Here is a 25631-nt window from a genome sequence, read left to right on the forward strand (position 1 = left end):
GCAACATTACCAGACGTGGTAAAAAGAAGATACAAGTTTGTATCTTTTTTTTTTTGTCTTTCAAAGCTATGACTGTATGTATCAACTACATGTCATGTATCAATTATAGCTGTAACAACTGTACCAAGAACATGCCTCAGTAATCTTTCTGGCCACCCGTAATTCACTTCTGGCTAACTGCATTAATTCATTATTTACTGATAGCGGGCACAAAAGCCAATTTGCTCTTCAGCAATCAGAACTGACAATGAACCCTTCATGCAAAGTTTGTCTTTGAAGATCTGAGGCATGCAATAACAAATCATGTAGCAATTGTACAGAACTGTTAAAAAAAAAAAAAAAAAAAGCAGGTGACTGAAAGAAAGGCCAAAAATAGAGAATTCCTGCAGAAGTCCTTGGAGATAATCTCTGGAGTACTGTGCAGTTCTGGGCTCCTACTACAAAAGAAACACTGATATACAGGTCAGTCCAATGAAAACTTGGTATACTTATAGTCAAAACACCATTAATAAGCTGAATATTTGATTTGTTTCTTATTCTACATCAGGCTGTCACTTCTGTGTTCTTCCAGTGTCTTCTCCATATCAGTTTCTTCTCTGAAATGCATTTCTCACTTAACTGAATGTTTAGGATGTACAAAAAACATTAAGAGACAGCTACATCTGGACTACTGAAGTTTCACACAGTAAGTACTTGAAACAGTCCTATGAATTTGATTATTAGATACCAAATTTTCATTCCAAACACTGTAATATTACTTTGCTGCACATGAATTTAAAATACACAAAGGCATTGGAAAAATGTAAAAATATTAGCATCATATTTAGCATTGCAGGACTCAATAGCATTAAAAAAAGGAGAATGTTTTAATAAGACTACATGTTTCTCATTTTCAAGCTCTACTGCTCATACAAAATGGACACTAAAATCCATATATCACAGCTGTAGCACATCATTTTCTAACAACTATGCAGGTTTAAGAACCAAGGCAGCACTCAGCCACCTCAAAGTTCTTAATATTAAATTAATATTTGTAACTGCTTGCAGTAGTTGCTGAATGCAAACAAACCTTTAAAATATGAAAAGGTTTTGCAATCATTTTTTGCAGGAATGAATCAAAGCACTTTAAATGCTCCAAACACACCAAGATGTTAGCAAGTACTTATTTTTGTATCACATCACTGTATTTCTTCTGAATGGCAATCTTTAACTCTCAAATCAAAAACACCAACCAAACATCAATATGGGAAGAAACCTCAGCTACATCTCCCTATTTAAAAAAATCCAATTGCTGGAAGAATATTAATTTTACCTTAAAATCCTACTTTATGGTCTCAGTTTTCAATTCTGTCAGTGGTATGTGTGATAGAAAATTGAAAAAAAAAAAGTGCTATTTCTGCAGATGTTCCCTGCTATTAGTATGTACTATGATAGCAAACATTTCAAACTTTCTTAAAACTGAAATTGAGTTATGCAACAGTAGTGGTATCCAAAAAGACTTTAAAAAATTATTTTCCAGTGATAATTTCTATCAGTCAATCTCCAAATTGCCTACCAAGATCTGAGGTAAAGTGTCCATGTTTTGACACCTGCACCACCTTACACAATAAAGGAAGTGTTTTATTTCAGGTGACAGTATTAAAAGCTATCTCTGGGTCTCCACAGAGTCCTGATCCCCTCTTTCACATGTAAGCAGAAAAGAAATTTCAAATTACAGATATAGAGAGAATTCATTCTCCTATATACAAAGCTGAAACATGTAAAACTTTGCACATGTACTATTAAAATGTATTCATTACTGTAAAGGAATTTCTTTAAATGTCATAAAATGTGTTGAAATTAGCATACTTAAATAATGCCAGAACAAGAATGAAGTGAGGAGATAAAGACAAGGTGTTCAGGGTATAGACACACTGAAAAAGATCACACTTTCAATTTTAAACATAATTATGCTCTTTCTCCTTTGATGGGATGGGGTATATGAAGAGAATCTGGCTCAACACTGCCAAACAGCAAAGTCTACTTTATACACAGTTTGCATATTCAGTGTGTATTCACTAATGATTTTGCCATTTAGACATATGAAATTAACAATACAGGTATCTCAGCAGAGACAGGGTAATTAGGATATTCATTACAAGTAAAAAACCAAAATCACACTCTTTCAAGATTTTTTTCCCTGTATTAAACTACACATATATACATGCACACAGGTATGCACACACATACATGAAACACAACATATGTAAATGGACAAGCAATCACTTGACCACTGAAAACTGAAATCTTTTGATTGTGTTAATGGATGTTATACTGACTGTATTCTTTGACAAAGCATCAAGAGAACGCCCAAACATTTATACCAAAAAAAACATTTCTCACACTACCATAACTGATGTCCGCAATAGGTGCAAGGACAAGTCAGCATTTGAAATCTGTTCCTAGTGAGAGGATTACAGGCATAATAACTCAGCCTCTATTGTGGTAACATGTATTTATAATTGGCTGCCTTCACTGTTGGTACTTGTCATAACAATACTGAACTGCATTACTGGAAGATGGAAATATCTGGTCAGCAAACCATACTGTTAAAAATTTCTGTGTGTAATGTAGTTTTACATGTTCTCAGTTCATGCCACAATTTTTTCTCTACATTGCTTTTTATATCTGTATTGTTAGAAATTTGAAGCCCCAACAAATAATCTTCATTTGTTTCAGAAACTACACAACGAATCCACAAAAACCTACCTACCTACTTAGCTAATCAGTACAACCAAATTGTCACATTAACAACAGAATGCTCTTCAATATACTCACACTGGTATTAGTGGGGGGGGGGGGGGGGAGATCCCCAAAACAAGAGAAGCAAGTCTTAAAGGATACAGCTTAAAAGAGCTGTATTTAAACACAAGCTTGAAAATTCAACAGTCAAGATACTTAAGAATAAGGCACTCTATGTTCAACCTTCTTCTATTTCCTTTTTCTATGGGGAGATGCCACTGAGTGAGGGAGAAAACACATCCCAAATGGCACATAGTACAGCTGCAACCCTTGTCCTCAACTGTCACAACAACCTCCAACACCAAACTTCTCACCCTGTACATCAGTTGTGCCCTTCTATTTATGATGCTTGATTTATTATTTCTTTATTCTACAGAATTTTACACACAGAAGCAAATTTTCACAGGTGAAATAAATACCAAGGCTTTACTCTGCCTCTCACACAGTTTAGGACAAGTAAACTCATCACCTATGGCTGGACACAGTGCATAACTGAGCACAATGTTATGATTAACATTTTGTTAAACTATTTTTTTTAAAAGTGGTTTTAATTGAGTTTATTTACACTACGGAGTACTACATGTTGATACACTGCAGAAATATCCCTAACAACAGCACAGACTAGAAGTCTGGGTCATGGCAGCTCTTGACTTAAAAAGATGTCCTCTTTCTTTGGTAAAGAACAGACTGCATGTCCCAGCCTAGAAAATTCTGGTGGATGGAGTTATATCCAGTTGGTGTCTGGTGACAAGTGGTGTTCACAGGACCCAGTACTGGGGCCAGCCCTTCATAACATCTCTATCAACAAACTGGACAAGGTGAACAAACAACTCCTCAGTAAATTTGCAGATGACACTAAGCTGAGCAGAAGTTGACCTGCTGAAGGCTCTGCAGATGTATCTGGACAGGATGCACCAACACAACGCACCGAGGTTGAAGTTCACAAGGCCAAGTGGCAGATCCCATGCAGTGCCTAAGGCTGGGGCACTGATGGAAAAGTGCCCAGCAAAAAGGATCTGGGGCTGCTGGTTGACACCACGGAACAGAAGCCACAAGCGTGCCCAGGTAGCCAAGAAGGCCAGTGGCACCTGGCCTGTGTCTTCAGTAGTGTGGCAAGCAGGACCAGGGCAGGGATTGGGTACTCAGCACTGGTGAGGGCACATCTTGAGCGCCGTGTCCAGTTCTGGGCCTCTCACAACAAGAGGGATTCCAGCACTGAGGTGCTGGAACGTGATGGGTCTGGAGCACAGGACTTATGAGGAACAGCTGAAGGAGCTGAGGTTGTTTAACCAGGAGGAAAGAAGACTCAGGGGAGACCTCTCTCTCTCTCTCCCTCTCCCTCCTCAGATACCTGAAAAAACAGGCTGCAGCAAGTTAGGAGATGATCTGTTTTCCAAGCGACAGGACAAGAAGAAATGATCTCAGTTTGCACCAGAGGTGGTTTAAATCAGGTATTAGGAAAATTTTTTTCACCATACAGATTATCAAGCATTGGGACAGGCTTCCAAGGGAAGCAGCTGAGTCACCACCTCTGGAGGTAATAAAAAAGATGTATAGACATAGGGAGGTCACTTAGTGCTAGACTTGTTAATGGCTGGACTTGATGATCTTATGGGTCTTTTTCAACCTAAATGATTCCTTTACTCTTTTCAAAGCTCATCTGATTTAGACTATGTGCTACATAACATCTGATTTAGACTATGTGCTACATAAACACATAATATAGTTTTTATTAACAGTCTGGATAAATTAGTAAGAGTTGCTTTAAAAAGCTTAGGGGAAAAAAATGTTTTTCTCTAGAGCTGGGATTTAAACACACCTTTTATCCTTAGTAGCTTGCAGAACTTCCTTTTTCACATGTGCCACACTCAGTACAGGCCCTGTAAATATATTAACTACTACAGCAGGGGCTGGTTCCTCTGCCCCTACAAAACCCACATGTTGGGAGGCTATCACCAAACAGGTCATGTAATGGATAAAGAACTCACTCCTCAATGTAAGTGACAAATTATCTGAGATGACAAAACCAAGAAAGAATTGGCATTTTCTGCTAAATTAACCAAAACAAGGAACATATGAGAAAACACTGCAGGTCCTCAACTTCAAAGAAGAGCATTTACTTGTGTAGGTATTTTCATTTACTTTAGAAAACAAGATTATTCTTACACAAAGTCACAGGAAGGTCAATAAAAAACAAACCACATGATACACATTAGATGATAGGCAAAGGAACATGAGCTTTGCTCCCCCAAACACACTCAAATAAGCAGTTTGCTGACTCATGTCTTAAACCTTATCCCACATCTTTTATAAGGAGAAAAAAATAGAAATTAAGAAGTTAAACCACGTAAGAAATTGGTGAGATGTGTCCTTTTTTAAAACACTCTCAAATCCTGCCCGATGTTGAACAAAACAACAGATAAACATAAATATTCCCTTACAGAAAGCAGACCCAAAGAATACAAACACTATACTAGGTCTCTGTATCAGAATTTGAGAAAAAGTAAGGAAATTAAAGAGGAAGAAAGCTTCAGGTATCATCTGTAACTGTAACCTGTGCTTAGGAGAGTTTCACATACAAAATTACTAAATGCCTATTTGTTCTTACCAGGTCCTTTGTGACCATATCTGAATGTTTTTCCCAAAGCTATACTCATGCACTTGGAACTTACTTGTCTTCACAAATGCCTCAATATTATTTTAAATGAATTTTCTAGTCTTTTATGTATCTCATTCTCTTCATTTCCCATCTTGCTTTGTTTTCAGTTCTGATGTTTTACCAAGACACAAACACAGAAAACAGATCAAAAATGCATTCCTCAGTACCTGCAAACAAAACAGTCTTAAATCTCTTTGCAAGACACTTCTAAAAATTAGATTTTAAAATGCAGCTCATCAAAAATATTCATCAGACCACAAATTTTTAGAAGAACAGTCCAAACACAGGTCATCTAATAAGGTCACCTGAATAAGGAAGAAAAGTCCTGAATTTTTGTCTAGAAAGCCATCTCCGAAAGCTTTCATGGAGACTGCCAGACAGAGCATCTGCTCAGCAGCACCATAAATTGTGCCAAGAATATTCTCAGCCCTTTTCACACAATTTACAGTTACTGCAGTGTGACAAAAAAAAAAAATAAAAAAAAAAAAATTGGCCACTTCTGTCAGAAATTAACAAAGCTCTCAAAGACAGACCACAAGGCTAAGGTAAGAGGTTCTGTAGAGAGAATGTAGCAATTCCTGAGTTTTTCTAGGACAGATGTGTTCACAGATTTTGCAAAGGAACAGGACTGCAAGACTGATAAAATGAAAGAGGTACTTAAACAGAAAATAAGCAAATTAATAAAATAAGCAAAATAAGCAAATACTTAAACAGAAAATAAGCAAAGCACAGTGGTTGTGTGTGTAGTGGTGCTCACATGAAGCACTGGTTATTTTTGTAGTATCTGAGGTACTAGTGGGAAATAAAAAAAAAAAACAAAGTTATTGAAAATAAACAAGATAAAAAATTCTGAGACAGCAAACCTTGAATGTATTTACTGAGAATGAGGAACTACATACATTAAAGAAAAAATGCCCCTATTTTCCTGAGAGGAGTAAAGCAAAAGAATCTTTGCTACAATGCCAACAGAAGACAGTACACAGGTCAGATATATGCTGCTTACCTACTTTTCTACAAGGTGAGATACAGTTCCAACACAATCCAGACAGAGTGGTTGGAAGGCAAATGGCAAAATACTCAAGGTGTAAAACGGCTTCTTTTTAATCTTTCCCCTTCCCGCTGCTTTTAAAGAGCAGCTGTTGTCAGCGTTCAGTGTTATTAAAGGCCAAAACCAGCACCATATTTCAATGTTCTGACAGACAGACATCAGTAGAGGGCACCAAAAAGCAAAACAAGCTTCCTTCTCTTTAAAGAGCTTAGTAAAAGGGGAACCTAGGTGCTCCCACGAGAAACAGGAGAGTAAAAACAAAAAAAGGAAAACAGTCCTGTTAAATCACAGATCTCATCAACTTCTGCTCACACCGGAGTTTAAATGTTCTGTACTAGATAATTTAACTTGATATAAATTCTTTTATAGGAAAGGAAAACTCAAGTTCTACTTCCATATGAACTGATTCAGTCAAACCTGTGTCTTCCACAGGTTTTAAGAATCATTCCCCCACAGACAAAACAACTTTCTGACTAAAAACAGGAAAAAAGGATTTCTGTATCTTTCCTCTGCCCTTATTTCCGCCTTTCAAATCCTTCTGAGGCAAGGTGGGGATGGTAAAGCTACACACAAAGACTACCTGAGAAGTCTGTAACTCAAAGGCCTGCTCTGTACAAATTCTCATTAGATCCCCAGCAATTCAGTCCACGTAGTCTCTACAAACATGTATGATATATCTGACTTACAACAAGACCACAGTTTCATAATATAAGACTACAATTCAATAGCAGGTAGATCTGAAGAAGTAACTTCCCTCCCTAACCACACAATTTTTATATTTTAGCAAGACTTTGCATAAAAACCATCACAATTCTTAAAGCCTTTTTTAGAAAAGAGTTGAAAAAAAACTTGACTTCCTCAACAGTCCACTTTAAATTATAAAATTTATCTCTTACCATGTCAATAAACCATATTAAAGAACATATTGAGATAAGCTGACACATAAACTTGACAAATAACAACAGTAACTAGTTCAATTAATATTAGCTTCTGAGCCAAATCCTTGTATTTCAGAAGACTATTATATACTGTGACTTCCATAGCACTGCAGGTACAAAGCAAAGACTTAACAACATGCAACTTCAATTCAGTATTTATTATACTCTGGTTAATTAAAAAACCCCACAAAGCGAACCAGATAAGAATCAAATTAAGTTTAACCTACTCTGTAAGTCCATGAGGTAACAAAGTAAGATTCACAAAGAATATAATGAAATCTTTGCTTTTTAAGACCCTTTTATTTATGTACAACTTTTCACAAGTGACACTTTTCACAAGCAACAATTCTCTGAAGACTTTCTTCACATTATTCTATGTATGGATATATTTCATTTTTTGCCAGATATTTGGTGATTCAGAAGATCAAAAACATTATGAACTATCACCAGCCATGAAACCTGCCACAGAACCTACTCACTCTTCCATCTTGGACTTAATCATCTAATGACTGCACCCTCCTTTCTCTTACTGCACACACTAGTGTCCAAACAGTTTTTTACTCTCTCAGAACAGCAAGTCTCTAATACTGCATCCACAATACCCCCTCAAAGGTAAGAAAGGTAATGTAATATAATGCTGCAAAGCATTTAAGGAGTCTGTTGGGTCAGCAGATAGCAAGATCCCCAACACGTGGATAAGTAACATAAATTTGGCAAACTAAACCAAAGCAGTTGCTTCAGCAAATGGCATTTAAGAATGAGCACATCATCAGCGACACCAGATCAAATTATGATGTGATTGTATTCAGTACTTGAATAACAGAAACTTCTATTAATCCTGTTTGTCTTACCATTCCAGTTGTCCCACTCTACATGTGAAGAATTTATCAGCAAATGCAGGTTTGCTTCAAACACCACAAAAATCTCTTTCAAAATGTAAATGGTATATATTCATAAACATTGTCATGACTTCCAGTTCAATAAACTTCTGTGTAAGTAATAACTAAGCTACTTGCTCTAAACAGTTAAAATTTGAAATTGGTGTCCTCAGCTAAGATCTTAATGCACGGTCAGTTTAAAAACACACTTCTTAAAGAAAAAAGGTCTAACTTTACAGTTCAAGCATTAAAAAAAAAAAAGAAATCTCGTTTGTGTTGTTTAGGAATAGGAATTAACTCAAGTGCGCTAAGAAATACCAAATGCCCTAACGTGCATGCTTGCTAAATCAATGCTTCCTTAAACAGTTGTTCTTTCGACTAATTTGAAGGGCTTAGAGATACCTAGAGACGTATGGGATGGGATGGGATGAGATGGGATGAGGGGATGGGATGGGATGGGAATGGGATGGGATGGGATGGGAATGGGGTGGGGTGGGGTGGGGTGGGGTGGGGTGGGGTGGGGTGGGGTGGGGTGGGGTGGGATGGGATGGGATGGGATGGGATGGGATGGGATGGGATGGGATGGGATGGGATGGGATGGGATGGGATGGGATGGGATGGGATGGGATGGGATGGGATGGGATGGGATGGGATGGGATGGGATGGGATGGGATGGGATGGGATGGGATGGGATGGGATGGGATGGGATGGGATGGGATGGGATGGGATGGGATGGGATGGGATGGGATGGGATGGGATGGGATGGGATGGGATGGGATGGGATGGGATGGGATGGGATGGGATGGGATGGGATGGGATGGGATGGGATGGGATGGGATGGGATGGGATGGGATGGGATGGGATGGGATGGGATGGGATGGGATGGGATGGGATGGGATGGGATGGGATGGGATGGGATGGGATGGGATGGGATGGGATGGGATGGGATGGGATGGGATGGGATGGGATGGGATGGGATGGGATGGGATGGGATGGGATGGGATGGGATGGGATGGGATGGGATGGGATGGGATGGGATGGGATGGGATGGGATGGGATGGGATGGGATGGGATGGGATGGGATGGGATGGGATGGGATGGGATGGGATGGGATGGGATGGGATGGGATGGGATGGGATGGGATGGGATGGGATGGGATGGGATGGGATGGGATGGGATGGGATGGGATGGGATGGGATGGGATGGGATGGGATGGGATGGGATGGGATGGGATGGGAGGATGCTCAGTGCTTCAGAAACACTTGCTACCGGCCTTGAAGGCAGCACAGCAATTCAGTCCTTGAAAGCCCATTCATTTCGATGTTCCAGCTCTGCCTTTCGCAGACAGAGCAACTTTAACAAGATCGGACAAACCACCTCCGTTCCCCAGCTCTCCTCCACCTCGCGGGGGCCGCCACGCAGGAGCAGCTGGGGCTCACGGCCTCCTTCACCCTCTACCTGCGCGGAGGGCGGCCCAGCGCCGCGGGGCCATCGCCCCTTCCTCCCCGTCAGCCGGCGAGGCCCCGCCCCGCCCGGTCTCCTTTCACTTTCGCTTCCACAGCACTCGGCACACACGCCCGAGACCCGCGGGCCGGAGCATCGTCTGGCCAGCCGGGCCGTGCCACGCCCGGTCTTTCCTTAAACGCCCCCCGCCGCCCCGGGCAGCGCGCTCCAGTGTGTGACCACCCCTGAATAAATCCTTCCTCACGGCCAGCGCGGACATGAAGGCGCAGACTGAGGCCACGTCCTCTGCTGCTGTCCAGAGACAGACCCTCACCTGGCTCTGAGCGCCTTTCACTGGAGAAAGAGGATCTGCCTTCTGCTGGCGGTGCCACACGGGCACAGGCTCTGCATGCAGCCCTGATCAGCAAAGGCAGCAAACACATCTCTGGATGCAGCCCTGATCAGCAAAGGCAGCAAACACATCTCTGGATGCAGCCCTGATCAGCAAAGGCAGCAAACAGATCTCTGGATGCAGCCTCAATCAGCAAAGGCAGCAAACACATCTCTGGATGCAGCCTCAATCAGCAAAGGCAGCAAACAGATCTCTGGATGCAGCCTCAATCAGCAAAGGCAGCAAACACATCTCTGGATGCAGCAAACACATCTCTGCATGCGGCCCTGAACAGCAAAGGCAGAAAACACATCTCTGCATGCAGCCCTGACCAGCAAAGGCAGCAAACAGATCTCTGGATGCAGCCTCAATCAGCAAAGGCAGCAAACACATCTCTGGATGCAGCAAACACATCTCTGCATGCAGCCCTGAACAGCAAAGGCAGAAAACACATCTCTGCATGCAGCCCTGACCAGCAAAGGCAGCAAACAGATCTCTGGATGCAGCCCTGATCAGCAAAGGCAGCAAACACATCTCTGGATGCAGCAAACACATCTCTGCATGCAGCCCTGAACAGCAAAGGCAGAAAACACATCTCTGGATGCAGCAAATACATCTCTGCATGCAGCCCTGAACAGCAAAGGCAGCAAACACATCTCTGGATGCAGCCCTGATCAGCAAAGGCAGCAAACACATCTCTGCATGCAGCCCCGATCAGCAAAGGCAGCAAACACATCTCTGCATGCAGCCCTGATCAGCAAAGGCAGCAAACACATCTCTGGATGCAGCCCTGATCAGCAAAGGCAGCAAAAACATCTCTGGATGCAGCCCCGATCAGCAAAGGCAGCCAACACATTTCTGGATGCAGCAAACACATCTGCATGCAGCCCTGACCAGCAAAGGCAGCAAACACATTTCTGGATGCAGCAAACACATCTCTGGATGCAGCCCTGACCAGCAAAGGCAGCAAACACATCTCTGGATGCAGCCTCAATCAGCAAAGGCAGCAAACACATCTCTGGATGCAGTCCTGATCAGCAAAGGCAGCAAACACATCTCTGCATGCAGCAAATACATCTCTGCATGCAGCCCCAATCAGCAAAGGCAGCGAACGGAAACCTCACAGAAATTATTTACTTAAGCTGGTCCCCTCAAATAAGGTATTACCACCTTATTTTTCACCATTCCAACCTCCCTGCTATCACTACTACCTCAGCATAATTGAAGTTTTTTGCAACTCTGATCCACGAAAACAAGAAACATCTGCTGTAGGTATAAAGAATTAACTTTCTAAAGCAGATGACTCACTAAGCACAAAAGTGGTTGAAAGTTGGTAAATGACATCCTCGCAGCTGCCAGACGTGAAATGAAAAAGGTGTAAAGCTGCTCAATAAACACAGACAGAACGAACTGGGATTAAGAGTGTGTGGGTGTGCGGATGTGACAATACATGCCGTGAAGAATTAATCTGACCTAACTGGACAAGAAAATTTTCCAGTTTTGAAACTGGAGGGGACAAAAGCAGTTTCTCCTAATATTCCCATTTTTCTACATACTGCCCCTCACACATTCCCCACAAGAGGTGTAGTCCTATATAATACATATAGATGTAATATATATAGGACATATATAATATATATGTTCTATATATAATACATCATCTATAAATGAATGTGATGGGTCCATCAAATACCTGAATTGGTTAAATCCTTTTTTGTTCAGCTATATGTGAATTTCGTAGGCTTATGCTACCAGACACCGCACCATCCAAAGTGGAACACAAAGCTGATAATTTTAACTTTAGGATTAGAACTTACAAGTATTTCCCTTCTTGTGAAAACATCTTTTTAATGAGTTCACAGGCCTCTGAGTACCTGATGTCCACGACAATGTCATTAAGGCAAGCAAATCAGAGTAACTTCATAGAAGCACAGAATTTTTAGGGTTAGAAGGAATCTCGGGAGATCATCCTACCCAATTTCCCTGTTAAGGCAGGGTCACCTGTCATGGTTTGACACTGGCACAAGGCCAGTGCCCCCATGAAAATGTGATCCCTACCTGGAATGCTGTGAAGTGGAATCTAGAATAGAGCAAAGCAGGCCCAAGCTTAATAACAGGAAAAAAAAACTTTATTAAACTACCACTACAAAAGAAAAGAGAAAATTAAAGAAGGGAAAAAAAAACACACAAAGATCCAAATGAAAACCTTGCAAAACATTCCTCCCCCCCACCACCTAACTCCAACAAACCACAGTGAGACACAATCTGGACCCCAATCAGGTTTCCACCCTCCAAGCAATCGATACTCAGTCTATCGAGGGAACAGAGTCTCTCCTGTGCCACAGACCCCCCAAGAAACACACTCCACATTCTATGTTTCCATGTCACACATGGCACCGCCTGGAGAAAAAGTTTGCTATGGTGACCCTTCTCCTTTCCATGCACAGTGCTCTCACCACCAATACATGGATGGTCACTGCCTTTAGGATTTTTCCTTTCAAGGATGCCCTGGCAAGAGGGGAGAAAACAACAGTTCAGTTTTTCATTGTTTGGGACCACAGTCCCCCCCATTTTCCCTTGGGGCCGAGGGCTCAAGAACAGAGATCTTCTTCTCTTCTCATTCCTTTCCAGGGCAAGGGGGCGCCACCACAAACCCCCTAACCTTTTCTCTGTTCACTCCACTTTTGTCTTTTTCCCAGCTGAAGCAGGTCTCTTGACTCACTGGCATCCTCCCAAAACACAGTCCCTCTTGAAGGAGAAGATTTGGTTCAGGTTGTGGCTAACACGGAAAAGTCCAGCCAAAAGCCACTCCTTGTCCCCCTCCCATCCAGAATTCCTCCTTCCAACATCCCATCCCAGGGTCCAAGGTGTTCCTCTTCCTCTCTTTCAAACCGAGGAGGGGAAAGGAAAATTCACAAAGCTTTCATTTCTCAAGGAAGGGTTAAAAGTCCGAACTCCCAGGATGGCTCGATGCCCGGACATCCAGCAACTCCCACACAACTGGGCACCTTGCAGCAGCTCCCCCCGCTCCTCCTTCCTTGCGGCTTTCTCTCTCCCTCTCGGGAGAGGAACTCTGGGGGGGGGAAATGGAGACATCCCAGATTTCTTCCACCCTTCCATCTGCAGGGGCCAGCCCGATTCCAGTCCTTTCACCACCCTTGGGGCTTTCGGCCTACCTTTCTCAGGCCATGGGGCTTCCCCTCCCCCACCCAGCTCGTGGCTGGGCGGGGGAAGGTCTGCACTGCACGCTGACCGGAACCAAAGAGAGCGAGTTCCCCTGGGAATTCTGCTTTCAACCCCTCTGTGTTCTCAGAGGCGTGTCTACTTTCAATTGGTCAATATCTAAATTGACCTCTTCCTTCCGGGAAAAATTATCTTTCCGTGTCAAACCACGACATCACCTCAAGCAGGTGACACAAAACATATGTGGAAGATGCACAGACTATAGCTGGGAAAATTAAAGATTAGAAATAGTAAAATAAATTATGTAGCTATGTATTTCAGTTTTAAGTACCAAACACCAAAAAGAAATTCTTTATACACTGTGAAAGTAAAATAAATGAAAATAAGCTAAAAAGGAGAAAAGTATAATTACCAACTCCTTAGTACTAGTAAAAAAAATTCCAGTGGATTGCCTCACAGGTTTTTTTTTTTTAATTATTATTATTACTACTAGGTGACCAGTTTGGTTTTTAACTGCATGGAGTAGATAACTTGATGAGATCTGTAAAAAGAGATGTTGCAAGAGTAGCTAAGGGTTGCATCTTTGAACTTTCTTTTCAAGATGAGTTAGCATTCTTTAATGGAAGTATACCACTGGTGAAACAGCTACCCAAGAGACAAAAAGTATTTTTAATAGCTAAATAAACTTGTTATGATTGAAAGGCTCTGCAGGATGATATACCTGCAGAGTATATAGTTATGTATCTCTAACACTAGTATTGAGCATTAAAGTAATATACTAAGGAATACCAGTTCCTTCCTACAAGTATCTTTCCCTAAATGCTGTGCTCAATAAAGAAACTTATTCAGTACTTTAAAGCAAAAATCAAAGAAATTACAAACATGAAAAAACAGTGCCCTGACTCATGCACTGAGGTTTAAAAGTTCCCACCACCAAAGCAACAATTATTTTTAAATCAATCTGAATTCTAATCATGTTACTACACCAAGTAAAATGGGAAATGTATTTTCTACCTATGCTGTATTAGATTTCTCTGTAATTCAAGAAGTACTGCTTTTGGTGCTACAAAATTAGACAAGTTCTTAGTACTACCAATAATGTTGTCTACAATAAAACATCCCTCTTAATGCAGTGAGTCTACACATGAAAAATCTTACACTTTGTTTTCCTGCTGATGTCACTGAGTATTAATTCAAGATTCTCATGTGCCAAGTCAACAACATCAAGTAATTGGGGTGGAAGCCTGGGAATTGTTTTCATTAAGATTGCAACATTGTTTTAGCATGTGTGGTGTGGAACTTTTCTCATGCTGTTGTCCAGGAAATGACATCTGGGCTTGTGGAGAAACTACTGTAAAGTATATGTGGATTGCCAGTCAAATAGTAATCTTTACACTTCTTCTAAAATGCAAAAACTGGTTATGCACAATCAGGCAAACAGTAGTAAATTATTTTGCTGAAACAAGCCTATTGACTAATCAAACTATTTTAAATGCATGCTTTTCATTAAGTTTCTAGAATGAATACAAAAAGTATTCAAGTAAAAAGTATACAAAATTCATAAATTTGTAGCTAAATCAATTAAATCCCACATTCAGTATCATTTAAACGATATACCAAAATGAACAGGTGGTATCTCTCAGTAATGGCAGAATAAATCAGAAGCTGATTTTCTAAGTATTTCACTGTGGAAACTGTGACCAAAACGAACACAAGAATCTAGGCATATGTGAATACAAGCAAGGTGTGAGAGAGGATTGCAAATGCACCCTAGTACAGGCTACTTTTAGGAAGCATATACTTGTGATTTTTTAAAGAAGTCTATCCATATACATAAACCCTTCAAAAAAACACAACAATGGCCAATCAGCTGGCATCCAAAGAGCAGTGGCCAAAAGCTCAGAGTCCCAATGGACACCAGTGACAATCTTTGTCCCACAGATATCTGTATCAGGACCAGTGCTACACAAAACCTTTTTATCAATGAAATAGATGAAGGATCGAGTGCACCCTCACCAAATCTGCTGATGACACCAAACTGAGTGATGTGGCTGACACTCCTGAAGGACAGGATACCATCCAGAGGGACCTGGACAAGACAACTGTTGTTTTTCCAAACAAGTCGCAAAATAAAAGTGTTTATTTTAATCAAGGAATCAACTAGAATTTCCTAAAAAATCCAAGTCAGACAGCTTCATGTATCCTTACAGAAAAATCAAACTCTAACCAAGTAAACCTGACACCTGAGGGAAAAACATGTCTTTTAAATAGACCCCAAAACCACATTCTTCTGCCTTTTATACTAGGACTAGTTATGTAAAATGTACAGTTGAAATTCTTTCTCAATTGATGCAGAATCAACCCTAACAAGAAAGATTGTTTTCTTCCACCATCTCTAAATACGCAAAAAACAACATTTGGCCCAATTCCTCTATTACTATGGAGGCAGGTGGTGTGCCAAACAAGCACTCTTCTGAAACTTACACCAGGTAAGCTGCTATACCCCTTCCTACTCCCCTGCCCCCAAACCAGTGAAGCACCTAACAAATGGATTTTCCAGTAAGATTTAAACCAGTTTTAATTGCCTCAATATGAAATAAAGCTCAGGAAAGACTATCAGTGTTAACACAAGACATGGTCTTCCACGCAATGATTCACAAAAGGAAAATGGTTAGGCTGGTGCACTAGGATGGCTCTGAAATTAAACTTCCCACACACATTCCTCACCCAAGAATCTTCCAGTCCAGAGTACCTAAGGCCCAAAAACAAAGCAGTGAATTCTGTTGAATATAGCTAACCAGATAATCAAGTAGAAACTTAAAATAATGCTATCCATGCTCCAGACAGCATGTTTGATCAGTATCTGTAGGATGAACCAGTAACCAAATCTATGGTGGTACCTAAAAATAAAATTAAACTAAAATAACTAAACCACATCAAAGAACACCAACACCCTCTGAAAAAAAAAAAAAACCAAACAAAAAAACCAAACAAAAACCAACCAAACAAAAAAAAACACCACCCCAAAAGAACAAAAACAAAACCAAGAAACAAATATACACACAGTAAAAAAAAAAAAAACCAAACCAAAAAACTGAAAATCCCCAAACAAAAACCCCTACAAAACAAAACAAAGAAACTTAACAAGAAACTCGCCATGAAACTAGAGAAAGGAGAGTGAAAGAGGAAAAAAAAAAAAAGAAAAGACAGTAAGGCAGTAGATCAGTAAAAGAAGCTCTTTCTGAAAACAACTCTAGCTCCAGGATAAGCTGAACAACTATGAAATTAACTTATACCAGAATTTCAAAGCACAATGATGAGTGCACTTATTAAGGCAGTGCCACACTGGTTGCATTTCACTTCCCAAGAAAAATTATTTAGAATCTGACCAATACCCAGCCCTTTTGAGACATGTCAAGCCTAGAAGTTAGTTCACTATGATGTGTCATACTTGTATACAATGACACATTAAATGTTGAACTAAAGTTAATCAAAATGCAGTGTTTACACACAACAAAGCTTAAGGTGAAGCCATCAACAGCCAGTCTCACAAGCAGTTCAATGTCAAAACTACTCCTTTGTGTGCCACAATTACAGTAATAATCCAAGTATCATTGAACATTTAATACTCAGTACTCTACTGACCCCCAAGCAAACTAATTTGCAAATGTGCCAAAAAAACCATTAGAGAAACACACGCACACGACTAGACATTGCTATTTTGAAGCTGCACCACTGAACAAGAAGTTCCAATTTTTAACAGCGAGGCTCTAATCTCTAAAATCAGAAGAAATAAGACATCCTACCTTATACAGAAATTGGCAAAGCTATTGCTATTATTTATTAACTGAGAGCATCAATATGGCAAAGCAATATAAGCAAAAATAAAAACACTATACTAAAGACAAATTTATCATTAAATGTCTAAAAAATTGTCTGGAGAAAAATATGTATCTTACTACAATAGAGACAGTTCAAAAAGTAACTCTGAAAACTGACTGCTATATCTGCAAAACAATACATCTTTGTGTAGTAAAAGCAATATATAAAAACCCTGCATATGCATCTTGTGAATGAGACATTCACATAAATCTCACCTTGTCACTGTCATCAGTACAAATGTGATCTTGATGGATTGAGTGGCATTGAAACGATGGACCAATACTACCTGGAAAACAAGGAGGGAAGGGAGAAAAAAAAAATAACTAAAATGATAACCCAATTTATGTGAACACTAAAAATAAAGGTAAATTTAGCAAACTTTCTTTCCTCTAAGATTTAGTTGCCAAACAGCTAGGTTTGATAACAGAACAAGCATCATAGAGACATTTTACAAGTGTGTCAATGTCTTCACATATATTTTTTTAAGAATTTTAAATGGAATAAAAATTATAGCTAGCTCATCAATCCAAAACCAACAAATGCAGTAAAGTACATATGCACATATGAAAATGAGAAGCTATGAAATTCAAGTTTATATAATGTACTACAGAACATTTTCAGGATCCTGGGTAATCACAAACCACCAGCCTCTTTCCAGCAATAAATTAAAAATAAAAGAGGAAAATTTCAAGGTTAAGGTTTTAATTGTGTCCAGTTTTCTTGTAATGGAATTTCTGCCTGCTTAATATTTCTATGTAAGTTTCTTTAGGCCTCGGAACAAAATCCAGTCCTGAGACTTCTGTCCAAAGAATATATGAAAATATTTCACAAAGCTTCTTCTGACTTACCACATCAGAAAAAAAATATTATTTTGCCATAGGAGTCATTGTATTGCCTTGAACAGAAGTAGTGCATGATTATACTGTGTATTTTTGGTAGGAAGGGAAGGCAGAAAAGAAATCACTACACAGTTGAAGTTTAAAGATGAAAATAGCAAAAATGAACCTGTTTTAAACTGCTCTAAGTATGCAGTGCTCCCCTTCCACTTGATTCAGACTTTTGCAAGCCACAAGTGTTTCACTACAAGCACTCCACATTTTTTTGAACTCCAATCAGTCCAATCTCAAAAGCAAGCTACAAAACTCAGCAGAACACAGTGTTAAAGGTATAGCTTAATATCTTTCTGATTACCCCAGGGGCAGAATTGATATAAAATACAACCTTTTGAATTGGTCTAAAATAAGAAAACAGCGGGGAAAAAAAATTAAGTTCAGCCAAATTACAACAAATACGCATAAACTTGTTTGAGGCTCCGCGCCATGCGGATAACGAAGGTACTTCCAGAGTGAGGTTCCCAAGCGTTATCCCGAACACATTAAAGTCACCGATGAGGACAGGGGAAGGGGAAGGCTCCGGGGAGTGCGGCCGCTCCCGCTGGCGCCGCCGGGCGAGCTCCGCACGCCAAGGGGATGCCGGCCCTCAGAGTCCTCTATTTCCCCTCTGACTACGTGAGCTGATAAATGTAGAATAAAACAAACATTACTGCAGTTTAAATGAGGAGTGGGCGGACAGTGGTGCAAACTGTCTTGCCCAGTGGGAATAAACCAGAGAGGGGTGACAGCAGTTATAACAACCTATGATAACATAGCTGGGGTGGGCACAAGGTCAGGGGACAAATAGAAGAGCTAGACTGGAGTGAATGACACAGAACTTGCTGGAAGAAACTGGGGGTGGGTATAGGATTAACAGCCAAAAGGGCATACGAAAACTTGATTGATGGAACCAAATAAGGAGAAAACAGGGAGAGGTGAGAAGACTGACAGATAACTGAGGAGCCGAGTGGCAGGAAGTTTTGGGGCAAACAACTTGGATCAAACCAACTGTAAGGGGACACAGAGGATAACTAACATTAATAAAAACTGACTGAATCAAACCACACTGTAAAAGTAGACCTTGCATTACAGGCCACATTATATACTTTACAGTTAGGCTTTTCATGAACCATGATCACATGCACCATCACAATGATAAACTGACTTTTTCCTAGCTATAACTGATGCCAACAGTAGCAACATAGCTCCAAAAGCAGCGCTTCCAGTTAGTTAATGCAACATAAGACACCTGGGCAGCTCATCAGTTTTCATTATGCCATACCTTCAATTCTAACAATGTCCATATTACCAAGAAAAAAATTTATTTTGGATTTTATCTGTATGTTTCAGTCAAACTCAACTGTTCTGCATAAAACCAAACAATCTGTTCTGCAGTTAGCAGAGAATATGTCAATGTCTTCCTTTAAATTCTTTTTGTTTTCTCTTAACAGGATGTCCTGGTTTATAAAATAAGCTTGTATTCTATTTGCCATCTGTTGGAGGTTGGGCAGGTTTGTTATCTCTTCCAAGAACAATGGTTTGCCCTGAAGAGGTAATGGTTTGTTAATGGGCCATTGACTGACTCACTGCAGGCTTGGTAAGGTAACATCATCCCATTGTGAGATGCTCCACCCAGAGGGGGAAGCCAAGCACTCTATTATTGTATAAAGGGGTACCTTTTGGGGGACAGAGCAGCTCTCTCTCTCTCTCTGTGGGATTCCCAGAGAAGCAGCTCTTTTGGCAGGACTCCGGAGAGAAGCGGCCGGAGCGCGGTGAGGCGGCGGCGGCGGAGCTCGGAGGCAGCCCTGGCGCAGAGGAAGACCGGCCCCACTGCCACCAGATCTTCAGAGGAAAACTATACCCCTTCTAAAGATCACCACTGCAGCTGCAATTCATCAGCCACTGCAAGAGGAGCAGCTATCATTTCAACCGGACTGCTACCAACACCCTGAATCCTCAGGCTGTGGACTTTATCACTAGTTTTGATTGTACCAATTGCATTTGCCTTTTTAAATTGTTATCTAGTTTTCTCCTAGTAAAGAATTGTTACTCCCATTCCCATATCTTTGCCTGAGAGCCTTTTAATTTAAAAATCCTGGTAATTCGGAGGGAGGGGGTTTACCTTCTCCATTGCACAGGAGGCTTTTGCCCTCCTTCACAGACTCCTGTCTTGTCAAACCAAGACACAGGATCATTCATGGCCTTTATGACATATTTGTTTCATTTGCAGTCAACTAATACCTAACAGTACAATAACAAGATATAAGACACAATCCTAAACTGCAAGAAGTGAAGGCATTACACATATCCTGGCTCCTCTGCACCAGTGAGCTGGCTGACCTCACCAACAGCCTCACCAGAAGCTGCTTTCGGATAAGGGTTTACATCAAAGACAGCGCTGATAATACAGTCCCTTGAATGGGCCAGCAGAGGTAACAGATCTGAAGACACTGACACAGCAGACTACCAGCTAAAGGCTCTGCTTCATGACAGTGCAATCTATAATGTTGAGTTAAATGGTCAGGAAAGTCCTGCAGGACTTCTCTGATCTTAAAAAATATTTTTATATTTATACACATAAAATACAAAAGAAGTTTTTAATAACTGAGCTATGTTTTTAAAGCATTTTCTTTCTGATAGATTGAACTGAGACAAACCTGAGGACAGGTTAATCACATTTCATCTACCTGCAAGGAACATCAGAGTCAGAATCTCAAAAGATGACCTCAGCAGCTCTCTAGTCTGTGTCAAAGACTTTTCAATTGTTAAAGATGCCCAAGGACTGAAAGGAACAAAAGCCAATTTGCATTGCACCCACTGCAGGGAGTAGATAAAAATTCAGTTAAACTATCTTCATATCCCAAAATTTACAGGGAATTTCAGTCCAACTCAAGACTAACTGCACTCCAGGGCTAGCATATCCTAGGGCTACTACAATCAAAGCTTTAATTCTGACTGAAGAATTATCACTGCAAAGCTGACTTAAGAGTAGGGAAAATGCCATAAAGACTCCTCTGGCAGAATGTAGCAGGCAGGCCCTGCCCACAGCACCTTCCCAAACTTCCTTGCTACTCTTCAGGAGATGCAACTGTGAGGTCTAATGCCCGTCATTTTCTCAAACCTAATACCAGTTTGAACTTCCTCTCTCTCACAATCCAAAGCAATTTCCATGCTGTGCAAGTAACAGGGCACTTTGTTACAGTCAGTTGGCTCACAGCTTCTAATACCCAGGTGACAAAAAAGAGTAGTCTCAATTTATTCTGAGACACCACCAAAACACAGCAGGCGTATGTGAAACATTAGATCAGGCATCCCTTCACCACTACCAGTATCAGACAGGGTAGAGAGTTAATACCCTTCAACTGATGCACTATATTTATATATATAACCTCTTTAAACACAGTTAAATTCTTTTGCACGCTCTTCTTCAAATATAGTGAGATACCCATTTTAGGATTATGACTTGCATTCTAATTCTTTAGTAACAGGCAAGAAAGGAAGAGTGCTATTCTCCCCAGCTACCACAGGAAAGGGATTGTTTTTCTTCTAAACCCACACATTAAACTGAAAAGCAGAAAGAATCTTCAGAATTTCATGGGTGCTGTCTAGCTTCTGCATTTAAATAAAAGGAAAATCAGTATCATGCTTGAAAGGCCTGCTTCATGCTTGCTAATTTAAACCATCCAAACACGCAAAATGCTGGTCTAAAGGAAAAAGAGGTGTGAATTCAAACCTTTTAATACAGTAACTTCAGTGCTACTGGAATTATCTCATTGTTTCTATGAATGACACTGGTAAGACTCTCCAGCACCAGTCTCATTAGGAAATTCTTTGTGTATGACATCTGTACTACTAAACCTACTCTATCTAGAGTGAAGCTGTTGAGTCTTACTAACTTGCATGAATCAGACAAGTTCTGGGCTAAATGTTTAATTTGCAAACTAGAGTTTGGAAAGTAGGAAATGCACGGAAACAAAATCTGAATTGGATCAAGCTTAGACTATTAATTAACTGCTCCCTTTAAAAAATCTGTAAATTGAATCGAATGTGTGTATATATATATATCTGGTGAGATAAAACCATGGATGGCTAGTCTACTTGAAAAAATACAAGGAATGGAGGTTAAATTATCAATGATCTAGGAGCCTCAACTTCCAACAAAATAATGCAAACCGCTCCTGCAGATTATTATAAAATGCTAGTCAACAATGTTCCTCTACCTGTGGTACATTATTTAGACTTTAGATGCTCCTTCTAATTCAAGAACCTTTCAAACTGCAATGGAGAAGTTATTCAATGGATAAACAGAACAACAAAACAAAAAACCAAAAAAACCAGTTACAACAGAAAATTTAGAGATGAGTTCAATAAAAGATACAGCTACTCAGGTTGGTCAAGTAAGAATAAGGCTGCAAATTAAGTATATTATAATACTTTTAAACTTCTTTCCCTATGTGTGCAAATCTTATCACAAAGAAGTAACATGACACATTGCTCCATACAATTCATGATAGGATTGCCGTTCTTCCCTTCTTTCTTCTACTCCTTTTTTTATAAACTCTAACAAATTGAAATTCCTGTGGATTTGCATCCACTTTAACTTAGGTTGTTGAAAGAATTTACTACACTCTAGGAAGAGCTAATATTTTTCAGTTGCATGATATGGGACACAAACACTAATAATTTAAAGCAACTCGCCGCATGGAGTATTACCTATCTACAAAGCATTGTGATAAAGCTCTGGAACACTTTCTAGCCAGGAAGCAGCCTAAAGTCACTAGAGCAGAAAAAAAAGGTAAAATGCCTCCTGAATTTCTCTCCTTCCTTTCCTCCTGCTTCCTCTACTTCTCAAGAAATCCATGCTCTTGTCAAACTGCAACCAGCACAGGTTTGCTGGTGTCTTCTGAATTCTGGTGTCCCCTTCCATACCCTGGCCCAGTCAATCTTACTTGTTTCCCCACCACAATGCTCAGCCAGGGAATGCTGTCCTCAATTCCACACACCAGCAAAATCTTAGATATCTAGTAATCATCAGGAAGCATGGCAACACTCTGCAAAAAAAGTTCCCTCAGCTTTTCTTTTTTCTGCAGCTATCAGAGAAACACACAGCATGCTTACTAACCAGCAAGAAAATGGGATGAAAATGACACAACTGAGAGCTCAAAACAAAATCTGGGCCTACATTAATTGCATATAAATTACATGTATCTTCCAGTCAAATTTCTGACTGAAAGACACCTCAGAAACTTCTAGAGAAAAGGAGAGGAACCTAAAGGGTTCTCTGTATTTTAAAAACTTTAAGTCTGACAAATTTTAACAATACCAGAGCTTAAAAAAAGGAACAGACAAACTTATTTTAGTACAGCAAAAAGCGTGAATATGAGGCAGGTCTCTGCTTCATAAGCAAAACTCATCTATAAATCAGAACTGAAGAAAGATCTTTTTTACCTGAAGTTTCTGCTGTGTCTCTACAAGACTGCATAAACACTTTGACTTCAAGGAACATCTAATTTAAATTTGCTGATACAAACCAGACAGCTTACTCCAGGAACTGTCAAAAAAATGGCCCTTACAGCAGCCATCTAATATAACCCCATCTACACACCATTTACCTTAGTGTTGAAATTTTTACGTTATTTGGAAGTAGATATCAGCAGCTTGAATTGTTAGGATGCAAGCTGGACTTTATCTGAACTATAAGGCTATGTTGTGTAAGTGAAAGAGGTATTACAGTAAAACCTGTAACTAAAAATCTGAACATTAATAATAGTTAGTAAAGACAAACCCAGCAACTTAAGCAGTATTTTTAAATAAATAGCTAGAGTGGACGGCCCATAGATTGCGGTTTATGAACTGTTATGAACAACCATATTTCAACATGGACTATAAAACCAACAGAAACTCCCACCAAAACCAACCTAAGATGTGTGAAGATGACCACATGGCACCTACTTGGTAACAAACAATGCACCAATGAAGAGCAAGACCCCAGACCATAACACTGCAATTTGTCCAGACTGTCACACAAGAGATGGCCAGTAAACCTACCTAATGGAGATGAGAACATAAGTGTCAAAAATTTCTTCAACATGCTTATAATAATGGCCCCTTCACCTCATACAAGTACCATTGCCTAGCTGTTGCCTTCTTCCTTCTCCACTAACCTAGCAGCTACATGTTTTTTTAGTGAAGAGAACAACTACACTTCAGATGGACTGGTAACCCACAGAGTCAACCATATGGTTTTAACCCCTCCACAGCAGTCTGGGACAAGGAAAGAGGCCACTGCTTTGGCAGCCACCCAACTTCACCTTGCAAGGTCAAAATTCTGAAAATATTTGCATATTCTTAAGCTAAACACATACCTGCAAAAAAAAGTGAGTCACTTTCACAGGATAAAGTGTCTGAAGGATTCAAAGCCTGCTTCCCAACATACCCTACAGCTCAAGTTGGGTATCAAGTACAACATCAAAAGATGTTTTCCTGAACTAACAATGCAGCATTACTGAATAACCAAAGACTCAACAGCCATGAAGTATTCTAAAATTTGTGGTTTCATATCTTTATAGTGCACATACAAAAGCAAGGATTGTTTCCCATAGATTTATTGACAGCAGTTGCTTTGCTCTGGGGATCATTTTTTCCTGCTTATTCAAGGAGCTGCTCAGCAAGAAATCATCCGGTGAAAAATTTACAGCATCAATAAACCTTCAGGAAATTAGCTTAATGCAGAAATATTCCACACCCATAAACACAGTACCAATATTTTACTGGTGGTCTTAACATTCTAAATGTCAAGACATGAACTGTATCTGAAGAGACTACACAACCAAGCATCAACAAAATGTTAGCAGGGTGTTAAGTCTGGTTCCCAGCAGAAGGTCACAACTAGAAAGAACTATATAAATAAGTACAGTAAAAGCACTATTTGTGTCAGATAGGCTATTTAGACCATTACCTCTCTGTTACCTTTGTATCATCCTATTTCTGATGAACCAAGTTCATAAAAATCACACTGTTTCCAGCTGTCTCATTCAAGTGTCAAACATGGAAGACTGACAATAAATCAGGACCAGGAAATCATTTAAGAACTTTGCAACCAAAAAACCTGCATCAGATGACAGTTCAAATCCACTGAGAAAATTCACTACTCATTCATTAGGGTACAAGCTAATTTCAAAGAATCATAGAGCCATTTGGATTTTAAGGAACCTTTAAATACCATCTAGTCTAGCTATCATTAGACCAGATTGCTCAAAACACTTTCCAACCTGCCTTTAATACTTTCTGAGATGGAATTTCTACAACTTTTCCACAACATCCACATGAGGGCAACCAGCTCCAGTATTTCTCCACCCTCATTGTTAAAACTTTCTTGCTTCTATCCTCCTTATATTACTAAGTCTAGCCTCTTTCCATTTAAAACCACAAAGACCACAGAGCTGGATGCAGTACTATAGATGGGGTCTCAACAGAGTGCAGTAGAAGGAGCAGGGTCACCTCTCTTGACCTGCTGGCCATGCTTCTCTTGTGACAGCTGAGGACATGGTTGTGAG

At 40.1% G+C, this 25631-nt stretch overlaps 1 protein-coding gene and 1 long non-coding RNA gene across 2 annotated transcripts in view; both read right to left on the reverse strand.

The window, feature by feature from the left end:
• RNF38 (ring finger protein 38) overlaps positions 1-25631 on the reverse strand; it is a 107907-nt gene that overhangs the window by 33925 nt on the left and 48351 nt on the right. Inside the window, exon 2 of the mRNA XM_021533862.4 lies at positions 17419-17489. Coding sequence (XP_021389537.4) covers positions 17419-17489 — 71 coding nt within the window. The remainder of the gene's footprint in view (positions 1-17418; positions 17490-25631) is intronic.
• On the reverse strand, positions 12250-17412 carry LOC146763914 (uncharacterized). Its single transcript, XR_014951287.1, has 2 exons — positions 13315-17412; positions 12250-13211 (listed from the first exon to the last, which is right to left on the reverse strand). It is a non-coding gene; the product is annotated as an uncharacterized LOC146763914 (long non-coding RNA).

This window comes from Lonchura striata, chromosome Z, assembly GCF_050655825.1.
Source record: "Lonchura striata isolate lonStrDom1 chromosome Z, ASM5065582v1, whole genome shotgun sequence".
NCBI classification, from domain to species: Eukaryota; Metazoa; Chordata; class Aves; order Passeriformes; family Estrildidae; genus Lonchura; species Lonchura striata.